The sequence below is a fragment of the Pteronotus mesoamericanus genome, unplaced genomic scaffold (genome assembly GCF_021234165.1).
Source record: "Pteronotus mesoamericanus isolate MK-2021 breed Mesoamerican mustached bat unplaced genomic scaffold, CSHL_Meso_final scaffold_54, whole genome shotgun sequence".
NCBI lineage: Eukaryota > Metazoa > Chordata > Mammalia > Chiroptera > Mormoopidae > Pteronotus > Pteronotus mesoamericanus.
The window spans coordinates 49,030,206-49,043,079 of NW_026555321.1; the positions used below are offsets into that span (position 1 = coordinate 49,030,206).

The following is a 12,874-nucleotide window of genomic DNA, read 5'->3' on the forward strand; positions in this document are numbered from 1 at the left end:
AATTCTATGTTCATTTCATGTGATCTGCAGTCCATGTATAATGGAAGGATCTTGGAGTACAACGTTTTGACAGTATTACACTTTCTTGGCTTACATTTTCAAACAAACCTCAAGGATACATGTAACAATCTGCCTCATAGGATAAATTAATAACGTTTCACCATCTTACAATAAAATATGTATTCAATAATTATACTAATTCAAATGCAAGAAATGAATAACGAGTAGCAAAGCAAACCATTTCCCTTTTAATTTCTTCCTATCAAAAAGTAATTTTGGTAGAACTTGGGCAAGGCTTCAGTGTACTGAGAAGGAACACACTGTTCCATCTTAACTTTTTTCTCTTATTTGGAAAAAGTAATTGGAAATCCCAAAGCCTTGAAATAAACTTTTTAAAACAGTAACTTTTATAGCCAGTTGATTCTTTTTTGAGATTAACAAGAAAAGGGGGGATAAAGTGACACTTCAGCCTCTTTCTTGGAAAAATATACTTTTCAGATACTTAGAATATACTCAAAGGTACACAGAGATTCCCAAATAAGTCAGTATCTGCTTTCCCTACCAGGGGTGTCCAACCTGCAGCTCACAGGCCATGTGCAGCCCAGCATGGCTATCAATGTGGCCCCACACAAAATTGTAAATTTACTTAAAACATCGAGGTTTTTTTGTGATTCCGTTTCACAATGTATTTAATGTGTGGCCCAAGACAACTCTTCTTCCAGTGTGGCCCAGAGATATCAAAAGATTGGACACTCCTGCTACACCAAGACTGGGAAAATAACAGAGTTATAAAAGATGGACAGTCCAAGAAAAGCTGATATTTCTGCCCTTCCCTCCAGGATTTTCAAAATAGAGGATTAAGATTCACTAGGTAAGTCTTTATTTTTAGACTTTCTAGAGCTTTCTCCAATTTCCTAAAGGCAGTGGCTATATCTTCATTTGAATAGTTTCTGACTGTGTAAAATTCTGTTCCCAATGGAGATATGACTATGTAGTTGCTTTTACTTGTAAACAAACGGTTCTTGTAAAAATTCTACTGATTTCCCTTCTGCTTTTGGAAACCTGAGTGCATTTACTAGAAATTGGATTACCTTTTAAAAACTCATTTTTAAAATTGGTTGACCTTGCTACAACTCTTTAAAATACATGCATATAAACAAAGAGCCAATGCATTTGAACCAAGACCTTCTGAGTCCCTTACCATCATCTTCACACTCTTCCAGGGGCTTCTGCTGCTTGTTCAGGCACCGAGGGTCTAACCAAGATGTTGTTTTTGTGTTATGACTGAAATCCAGAAACAAAAACAAGAATATGTTTGAAAAGGAAAAGCAAAGAGATCAATGACAAAAAACTTTTATACTCTTGAACATCTGCTCTCCAACCACTCAAAGGCACTTTCATAGCAAACCCAGACCAGAAGAAAGCCCAATTTTGGAATTACAAAACTGCTTAGGAAAGATCTTCGGCAGGCTTTTTACTTACAGTAAGATATAATCATTCCATTATTGACAGATGAAATTGTAATACCAGTTTTATTTTTGAAAAATGAGTTCCAAATGACACACCTTATCTATACTGTCTACCATTATCTAGACTTATTTTAGTCTCCACATCTGCTGAAGAGCAAACTCCAATTTATTTTTAATTTGCTATGACTTAAATCTTGAATACTGGAATTCACACGGAAGGCTGCTATTTCATTCATTCTATTACATAACAATTCTCACGACAGTGTTTATTCATGCAAGTTGCTCAAAGCAGCTAATACATATCATTAATTGCAGTGTCCCAAGTTATAATTCAGATCTAGTGAAGGCAACCCAAAATCACCCAACATAAAAAAAGAACCTGGGCCAAGAAAAACCTTCAAGAAGGTAAACATGTTACCCAGCTGTCTTCTGGAAGGTGTAACTCTAGATGAAGTGTTTTAACAGACGCTGACTGGAGTCTTGAAGGTCTGAAGTGTGCGGGAACATTTCAAAGAATGTTGCCCTTAACCATATTAGAAATGTCACGAGAATGAATGGCAGAATTGACCCAAACAGATCCACATGGGGGGCAGTTCTGCTTGAGTGCCCAGTACACCCTCTGCACGCTAAGGCGGAGGGCAGAGGGCCTCAAGGCCAGGAGTTCATGCTGCAAACCAGAAATGAAAATTAAAAACTAAAAATTAACTTTATGAAGTTTAGGCAGTAACCTGAAATTTTTTTGAACTCTAAAGTTTAAGTTGTAATTATGTTTTTAAAAATTGCCACAATTTTTTATCTTATATTCAAATCATATTAAATGTTGGAAAATTATGCCTTCAGTGAAAAACAGAATGTGCAAATGTATGTAACACATCAGTAACATGTTATCTCAACTGGGTTTAAATAAAGGTAATATAGTAACAACTATCACCACCAATACTACTTGTTTGTCTAGTTACAACTACCAGAATCAGTTCTTTTACATATTACAATTTATTTAATTCTTTCAATAACCGTGTGAGAGGATTATTATTAATATTGAAATGATTACTCCTCATTTTACAGATAAGAAAACTCAGGGCACAAAAGTGAAGAAATTCGCCCAAGGATACTGCTGATATAAGGCAGAAATGCGAATCAAACCCAGGGAGTCTAGCACTAGAACCCATGGTTTGCTCTATCCCTGCCACAGTAAGACAGTAAAAATGGTCATTGCTCGCAGGGAAGAATATGTATGATTAAAATTTTATAAAAGGACACTTCTAAAAATGATTTTGAGATAACTGCAGATCCACATGCATTTATAGAAAAAAAAACAGAGAGACCCCACATTGCCTCCCCCCCCCAATTACACCATTGGTCACATCTTGCAAAACTGTATTACAATACAATGTCACATCCAGGAAACTAATGTTCCAATAGTCAAGATGCAAACATTTCCATCATCTCCAGGATCCCTAATGCTGCCCTTAAACACCCACACTTGGTTCCCTTCTAATTCCTCCTTGTTAAACCCACTTTAAAATAATGGCAACCACTGAGCTGTGTGCCAATCTAGAATTTTATCACTTTAAAAATGTTATATAAGCCCTGGCTGGTGTCGCTCAGTGGATTGAGCGCCGGCCTGTGAAGCAAAGCGTTCCTGGTGTAATTCCCAGTCAGAGCCCATGCCTGGGTTGCTGGCCAGGTGCCCAGGAGGGGGCATGTGAGAAGCAACCACATATTGATATTTCTCTCCCTCTCTTTCTCCCTCCCTTCCCCTCTCTAAAAATATATAAATAGAATCTTTAAAAAAAATAAATTAAAATGTTATATAAATGGAATCACGCATTATGTAATCATTTGAGGTTGGCATTTTTCATTCAGCATAACTCTCATCGAGGTTGTTGCATACAGGGGTTGGCAAAAGTAGGTTTATGGTTATAATTACCTGAAACAGACTTCATTCTTGTATTATTATTTATTAATTATTGTATTATTTATTTGTATTACAACTATAAACCTACTTTTGCCCACTTCTGTATATCAATAATTCTTTTACTGTTGAGTAATATTTCATGGCATGAATAGACCACAGTTTAATCACTGAAGGACATCTCAGTTGTTTCCAGTTTTTGGTATTGGGTTGGCAAAAAAGTTCATTTGTTTTTTTCTGTAAGATGGCTCTAGTAGCCTTAGTTGTCTTTAACTTTATTCAAAACAGTTTTATTAGATTGTATTGTGACAGCTGTCATATCAGTGTGCATTTACAAAGACACTTACAAAACTTGGTGTGTTTTTGTGTAGCCATTTTAATACTGAAAATGGAAGAAGAAACAACTTTTTTGGCATATTATGCTTTTTTATTTCGAGAAAGGTGAAAACACAACTGAAACACACAAAAAAAGATTTGTGCAGTGTATGGAGAAGGTGCTGTGACTGGTCGAACATATCAAAAGTGGTTTGCGAAGTTTCGAGCGGGAGATTTCTCACTGGGCAGTTCTCCACAGTCAGGTAGACCAGTTAAAGTTCATAGCAATCAAATCGAGACATTAATTGAGAACAGTCAACATTATACCACGTGGGAGAAAGCTGACATACTCAAAATATCCAAATCAATACAGTTATTGGTGAAAATAGAAACGTATCTTTTATTTTATGGAAAAAACTAAATAGACTTTTTGGCCAACCTGGTATTTGTAGTAAGTCTACTTAAATATTCATGTAGGGGTTTTCAGGTGAATGTAAGTGTTGCACATGCTGGGCCATACTGTGGTTGCCTGTTTAGTTTTTTAAAAAACTGTCTGACTGCTTTCTAGAATGCCATACAATGCTACATTCCCACTGGCAATATATGAGTGATAGAGTTTCTCTGCATTTTTGCCATAATTCAGTGCTGTTACTATTTTCTTTTATTTTAGCTATCCTAAAACGCACATAATCATATCTTTGTAGTTTTAATTTGCATGTCCCTAATGGCTAGTGATGTTGAACATTTTCTCAGATACTTATTTGCCATTTGTAAATCTACTTCAGTGAAAATTCATGTTGATGTTTTTAGCTCATTTTCTAATTGGATTTTTATTTTTTACACTGTTGAGTTTTGAGAGTTCTTTATATATTCTAAACACCAACTTTTAGATGGGGGGGTTTGCAAATACTTTTCCCCGTCTATAGTTTGTCTCTTCATTCTCTTATCAGAGTCTTTCCTTAAGCAAAAGTTTTTTATTTTGATGATTCTGGATTTATCATATATTCCTTTTATTTTTATTTCTAATTGTTGACACTACACTATAACAGATACCTCCCATTTCCTCCCTACCATTTACCCCCTTTAGGGATCATGTTAGGATGTAAAAACAAGAATTCTTGAGATCTATTCTTAGATCTCAATCTAGGAACAATCTGTATATTTTGCTAAGGTCCCCCGCCCCAAGTTTTATTGCTTTACATTTTATACTTAAGTGTATGGTGATCTATTTTGAGTTAACTTTTTTGTATAAGGTGAGAGGTGGAGGTTGAGGTTAATTTACTTGCCTCTGGCTCTCTAAATGCTCCAGCACCACTTTACTGAAAAGGCTATCTTCCTCATATTAAATTGCTTTCTTATCTTCCTTAAAAATTAGTTGGACCCATATATGGGTCAGTTTCTGGATTCTACTGATCTATGTATCTATTTATCAATACCACACAGCCTTTGTTACTATGGCTATATAGTAAGTCTTTATACCAGGTAGATTGATAACTCTGGTTTATTCTTTTTCAAAATTGTTTTAGTTATTCTAGTTCCTTTGCCTTCTTCTATAACTTTTAGAATAAACTTGTCTATACTAACAAAAACCTCATTGAGATTTTGGAAGAATGCATAATAAATCTGTATACTCATACAGACATCTTTACTGTACCAATTCTGAGTCTTCTGATCCATGAATAGGGTATGTCTCTCCATTTATATAGACTTGCTTTAATTTCTTTCATCAGCATATTGCAGTTTACAACATACAAAATCTTGTATGTTTTGTTATATTTAAACTGAAGTTTTTAAAGTAATTATGAATATTTTATTTTGAATTTTGTTGTCCATATATTCATTGCTAGTACATAAACATATAATTGACAGTTGTGTGCTTATCTTTTATTTTGCAATCTTGCTGAACTCACTTACTCTAGAAATTTTTGTACATTTCTTTTAGTTTTCTGTATCACCATAATCTGTAAGGAGAAATAGTTCTATTCCTTCCTTTTCAATTGTACATCTTTCATTTCCTTTTATTGATTTATTATCTTAGCTACAATCCAGCATGATTTTGAATAAGAGCAGTGAGAGCTAACTAATATCCTTGACCTATTCCCAATCTTGCAGGAAAAATATTTTCTTCCACCATGAAGCATAATGTTAGCTTTAGATTTTTTGTAGATATTCTTTATTAAGTCAAGAAAATTACCTTTTATTCTTATTTTTCTGAGAATTATTATTGTGAGTACTGAATTTAGTCAAATGTTCTTACTGCATCGATTACTACGATCTCATGATTTTTTTCTTTAGTCTCCTAATATGGTGAATTACACTGATGAAATTTTCAAATATTGAACCAGTTTTGCATCCCTTCAATAATCCCTACCTGGTCAAGGTGTATAATTTTTTCTAAATTACTGAATACCACTTGTTTATATTTTGTTACAGATTTTTGCATCTCTTAATATATTCATGAGGATGTTGTTCTGAAGTTTTCTTTTTTTCTTGGGCTGCCTTTTATTTTTGGTGACAAGGTAACACTCGCTTCATAAACATAATCGGAAAGGATTCCTTCTCTAGTATTTTCAGGAAGAGAGTGTGTAGAAATTTAATCCTTTGAATCGTTCTCTAGTGAAACCATCTGGGCTTGGAGATTTCTTTTCCATGAGTTTTTGAATTAAAAATTCATTTTATTAATAGTTATAAGGCTATTTATATTACCTATTCCCTATTGGATGAGTTGTGCCCATTCACACCTCTCCAGGAAATGGTCAAATTTATATGTGCAGACCTGCTCGCAACATTCTCTTATTATCTCTTTGATGTCTTCAAGGTCTGGGGTGACTTCTTGTTTAATTCCTAATATTGGTAACTTGTATCTTCCTTAAATTTTTTCTTTTTCAGTTTTGTTAGAGGTACTTCAATTCCATTAATCTTTTTGAAGAATCAGGTTTTTATTTCATTGACTTTTCTCCATTGTTTTCATTTTTTATTTCATTGATTTCTGTTCTTTATTATTTCCTTCCATTTACTTATTTCACATTTAACTTGCTATTCTTTTTCTAGGCTCTTGAGTTGCGAGTATAGATAGTCTATTAGAGACCATTCCTCCTTTCTAATATATGTGTTTAGTGCTATAAACTTACTTTTTATTGTTGCTTTGGCTGTATCCCACCTATTTTGAGATGCTGTATTTTCATTTTTATTCACGTCAATGTATTCTTTAAAAATTTCTCTTAGATTTCCTGCATGAACTGTAGATTATTTAGAGGTATGCTGTTTGTGTTTAGAGATTTTCCTACTTTATCTGATATTAATATGCAACTCTTTCTTCTGATTAATGTTTCAACATACATTTTTCCAAACTTTTACTTTCAACTTACCAGTATGTTTTTTTTAAATTTGAAGTTAGTTTTGGTAGGCAGTATATAGCTTGGTCATAATTTTAAATCTCTGCCATTATCTATCTTTTAAATGTTGTATTTAAATTCATTTAATACAATTATTGATGTGTTAGGACTTAAGTCTTCCATTTTGCTTTGTTTTTGTTCTGTTTTTTCCACTATGTGAGAACACAGAGAGAAGAGAACTATCTATGAACCAGGAAATGAATTCTAATCAGACACAGAATCTGCCAGCACCTTGATCTTGAACTTCCCAACCTCTAGGACTGAGAGAAATGCCTGTTGTTGAAGCCACCCAGTCTATGCTATTTTTGTTACAGCAGCCCAAACAGACTGATGATATCGTCTCTGGATATATAGTAGAATATATAGCCATTAATTTTTGCTTCATATATATATATATATATATATATATATATATATATATAATACACACAAAAATATCCTTTTACCTTCCCTCATTTATACTAAAATTGTCTTAAATATTTTCTTTACATACATTTAAAAACATATTAGACAATGTTATAATTTTTGCTTCAACTCTTAAACCTAATTAGAAAACTTGAGAAAAAAATTTATTTTATTTACCTATATTTTACTTTCATTGTTCTTTCTCCCTTTCTAATGTTCCAAGAATATTTATATTATAATTTTATTTTTGTTTAGCAAATAATGTTCAGCCATTCATTTAGTACAGTCCTGCTGGTGGCAAATGCTTAGTTTTCCTTCATCAAAGAATGTCTTAATTTGTCATTTTCACTGGATATAGAACTGTGCATTGATCTTTCTTTTCCTTCAGTATGTGAAAAATGCTGTGCTGCTTCCATCTGGCCTGTGGCTTCTGACTGTCATTTGAATTGTTTCACCAATATAAGCAATGTCTTATTTCTCTCATTGCTTTCAAGACATTTGTTTTCAGAAGTTTGACTACGATGTGTCTTGGTAGTTTTTGTGGGGGAGTTAGCCTGTCTGCATCCACTCAGCTTCTCTGTAGGTTTATTACTTTGGCCAAATTTGGAGAATTTTATTCTTTGAGTACTTTTTCAGCCCCACTCACTTTCAATTCTCCTGGCATTCTGATGACACAAATATTAGATATTCTACTACTGTTCCAAAGCCCCCCAAAGTCCTAGTCATGATTTTATGCAGTTTATTTCCTCTCTGTTGTTCAGACTGGGCAATTTCTATTTTCTGTCTTGAAGTTTACTGATTCTTTCTGTTCTTCCCTCCATTCTCTTGTTGACTCTATCTACTGAGCTTTTTATTTTGCTTATTTAATTTTTCCATTGTAAAATTTCCATTTTTTATAACTTCTGTTGCTTTCCTGAGACTTATATTTGCTGAAACTTTCTATTTTTCCATTTGCTTCAAGCATATTTGTAACTGCTCATTAAAGAGCCTGAATGATGGCTGCTTTGCAGTTTTTTGTCAGATCATGCGAACATCTCTGTCATTTGGTGTTAGCATCTACTGGTTATCTTTATACACTCAATTTGAGATTTTTCTGATTTTTGGGACAAGGGAATTTTTATTAAAACCTGCACATGCAGGGTATTATTTATAGCGCTCTAGAGCATATCTAAACCTTCTATTTTAGTAGGCTTTCCCTGAAACTGCTCAAGACGGGAAGAGGTGGTGCCACCTGTTACTTTTCAGTGAGGTTAAAGTCCAGGGTCCCCATCTGGCCTTCAGTGACATCCAAAGGGGAGAGGAGCTCCTTGTTATTACTGCTGAGTAGAGATGGGAGTTCTAGCTCCCCACTGGGTCTCTGCTGATCCCTGCTTGGCTGGGAGGACAGGAGTGCCTCATTGCTGCTCCCAACTTGATTCTGCTGACTCCAGGGGGTAGTGGCCTCTTACCACTGGATGATGGTGAAAATACTGCCTTTCCACCAAACCTCCTCTGAAACCATCCTAATAGGGAAGAGGAGGCTGCCTCGTTACTTCAAGGTCAAGGTGAGGATCCATGCTTTCCCCTACTTGGCCTCCACTGAATCCACACAGGGAGCGGGGGAATGTCTGCAATGGTCTGGCTACAATCAGTGTCCCAGCTTTCTCTGAGCCGTTATTGACACCACCCTGGCAGAGAGGTTTGGGCTCCTAGTTACAGCCTGTAGAGGGTAGGGGACTAGGCTCCCCACCTGACCTTTGCAGACAGGGGCAGAATCACAGGTTTTTCTGTGTTGTTGGCTAGAGTAACCCAGGTATTGAAGAAAAGCCTTCTGTCTTGTAAGATGACCCTTTCCCAGTCCTTTGGTTAGGAAGAGCAGGCTTTTAGTAGGGCTACACTTGGTGTTTCTGGGTTACTGGTTTCTTCAGGTCCAAGTTTGGGATATATGAGGTAAAAGCTTCCTAGCCAGCCTGCCTTTTCTTCCTTTCAAAGTCTTCTTTACATTCGTTTTCTATATAATGTCCAGGATTTGTTAGTCCCTGCTTCATTTTTAGTATTCCTTCAAATACCAGCATTTCTTAGATTTCTCATAAACTATAAATATTCACACTCATACATAAAACAAGACATATCTGATTCTACAGAAATTTAACTTTGCTATTCAAGATAAGATATTCTAAGATGAAGCTCTTCAGAATGAAGGACACCTAAAAGCTCATTAACCAGGATATATAACTTAGGCTAAAATATAAATGGTGTATAACTAATAACTCTTCTAATATTTTTAGAATTCGATAGCTTCTGACCAAATCCCATTATTGTCAAAAGCCATACTTTTGCATAATTTTTCTATTAAACATTAGGTAAATGTCTAATATTGTAGGAAACATTAGCATCAGTTAAAAGCTAAATTAGGTTATGAAAAGTAAGCACATCACTAAGTCTCCTAAAAGTCTCCTAAAAGTTTGCCCGTCTTGGGTCTTCACTAAACATCTTTACTAAGCATCTCACTTTTTTCAAATTTATGAAGTCAATCTTTAGCAAAAATTATTGGTACATTCTTTTCCAAGAATATGAGTTTCACATAGTATTCTCTATCAGGAATTCCTGTTATATTTCCCCTTGCTCCACACAATTCTTCCTACTAATAGACATAATTTCAAAAGCAATTTATTGCCAAAGGTAAGTACAAAATCCTAAGCTTATAGTTGAAATCCATTTTTATAACAATATTTACAGTCATCTGTAATAACCAAATGATGATGATGAAAATGGGAGCTGTGACAATAATGCTCACTAAGTAGTACTAGCCCACATACTTTACATCCATATCTCATCTAATTCTCATGACAATCTGACAAGGAAGGTATGATTCATATATTCATGCCTCTTGCAGATATGGAAAACTGAGATACAAAGAGGTAAACTCACATTTCCAAGGTCACATTACTAGTAAGTAATGGGAACAACAAGACTTTCTAGGTGTGCTCTTCTCCACTGTATCTTTGGCTCCAAGGAAAAGACTACATCTTCCATCCCTGTCTTTCATAAACACTTGTCATTATCATGAACGTAGACTGTCCCTCCTTCTGGATGGAAAATAACACAAAAGCTCTAGGTCGCTTATCTCAGATTTCCTAGGTTGGTTCTGAAAAAGGGTATTCTGAGACCCAAGCCTTTCCCTTCACTCTTACTTCTTTAAGAAAATTATACCTTCTTATCCTCATGATTTTTCTAATTATAAAATATATGCTCAAATATACAGGGTCTAGTAGAAGTAACACCTGCTTGAGTGTGATAGGTAGGGTAATAATATAGGTGTGATAATTTAGTTTTAATTTGAAATTTTCACCTAAAATATCATATAGTGTGCTTGAGTGTGATATTGTTATGTTACAGAATTACATGCTTATGATCTTGTAATAAAAAATTTTGTAATAAAAAGGGGTGTTATTTTTGCCAGATCCTATATATTTAAATGGAAATATATACTTAAGCCACGCAGAAATGTATAATGCAGTTAGAAAATAAATTCCTTAAATTCCTTATACAAGTTCAGGTATTAAGATACTTCTAGAAGTTGTCTACACATAAAACACTATCTATTGACACATATTCACAGAAACAAATGTATGAATATAACATATATGTGCTGTATCTTTGTGTGTGTATGTGTTTATTTATATACATCTGTATATGTATACACACACGCACACAAAAGTGAGATACTTCATATATTATTCTGCAATGCCCCCCTTCCTTATTGTTCACTGAACAACAGACTTTCTTCAATCTGTTTCAGTACAACAGATTTATCTGTAGTTTTAATTTAACTTATTGTTTAATTGGCCACTTTGCTTTTCCTTTTTAGTGGTATATAAACAGTGGTGAATCTTAATAGAGACTCTTAATAATAGATCCAAAGTACAGCATTTTAAAAACTGATTATCTTTAGTTCGGAAATTATATTATCTCAGATTTTTTTTTAGTTTAGGTTTCACTTGTATGGATTTTTTCCCTTTTCAGTAAAGTTTATTTATTAAGTGTTATAATTTTGAAAGAGTTTTTATGTCTCTATATTCTCAAATCCCATATGTCCTGTACAATGTAAAAACTTACCTTAAAATGGGTCATAGACCTAAATGTAAACTATAAAATTTCTAAAAGGGATATAATAGGGAATGACTGCTTTATGACTTTGAGTTAAGCAAAGATGTCTTAGCTACTACACTCAAAGCACAATCCACAACAGGAAAAAATTGATAAATTAGACTTCATCAAAATTAAAAACTGACTTTTCACAAGACACAGTTAAGACAATAAAAAGAAAACTTGGATTTGGAGAAAATGTTTGCAAGTCACAAATATGATGAAGGAAATGTATCCAGAAAACATGAAGAACTCTCAAGACTCAACAAAAGGAAAACTGCAACCCAACTGAGGAAAAAAACAAACAAAGGATTTGCCTATTTTTAATGGCTAAATATATTCTTTATATATTAGACCATAATTTATATATACGCCATAGCTTAGTTGTCTAACTCTTTAGGAAAAATTATTAGTGCTGTGTTTCCTCAAGCCAGTCAGACTCAATGACTAGGATGATATGCTAATTGCTTTTTTGTGTGCAAAGCTTATTAAATTGTATAAAAGAATACCACCAGCCTGTGATCCACTCTTTCAGATTTAATCTGTATCTGCAGTTGCTAAATATTATATTTAGCAACTGCAAAGGGAAGGAAGGGGGGGAAGGAGAATAAAAGAAAGGGAAAGATTCAGGTAGAAATAATGGTATACTTTACTCTATAAAATAGACTTCTCCATTTTCGGTATAGGCCATCTCCCAGTTTTCAGGTAGAGGACCTAAATTATCCTCTGCAGAAAGAGGTAGGTATTGAGGGAACTTCTGAGAAGGGTCCGTGATGGGAGCAGCAATGATGCTACTATTCACAGGTGGTAGTGCTGTTTCTTGGAGAGTGCGCTCTTCCTGATCACCAGAATCGGCTGTTTCATCACGGGGAGAGAGAGAGAAAAAAATCATCAATCATACCCCAAACTGCGCTATCAGCCCAAACACTGTGTGCATCTAAAAGCCCTCATCTTTTCCTACTTTCTGACCATTGACGATATTCTGTTTTATTTAGAAAAAAGTTTTAAATATAAAACATCAAAACAATGGATGAAATATATTTTACCTAAAAATGAAGAAGAGAAAACCATGTTTAAATAATGCACTGTTTACAATCTTGGAAATGTCAAAAAAGAAACAAATCATGACTCAAAACAAATCCTTAAACTAGGAAGGTTATCAAAACACAGATTGAGTTGCTCTCTCATTCCAGGGGCATCGTTTAGTTTCATGACTCAGAGGACTTTTGAATGCAAGAAAGAAGTCC

At 34.4% G+C, this 12,874-nt stretch overlaps 1 protein-coding gene across 13 annotated transcripts in view; it reads right to left on the reverse strand.

Annotated features, from left to right (window-relative positions):
• The window catches only part of MAGI1 (membrane associated guanylate kinase, WW and PDZ domain containing 1), a 613,456-nt gene that overhangs the window by 98,280 nt on the left and 502,302 nt on the right, over nt 1-12,874 (reverse strand). For all 13 annotated transcript variants that reach the window (XM_054595357.1, XM_054595351.1, XM_054595350.1 and 10 more), the window contains exons 5-6: nt 12,281-12,482; nt 1,202-1,284 (exon numbers count right to left, since the gene is read on the reverse strand). In XM_054595357.1, coding sequence (XP_054451332.1) covers nt 1,202-1,284; nt 12,281-12,482 — 285 coding nt within the window. The remainder of the gene's footprint in view (nt 1-1,201; nt 1,285-12,280; nt 12,483-12,874) is intronic.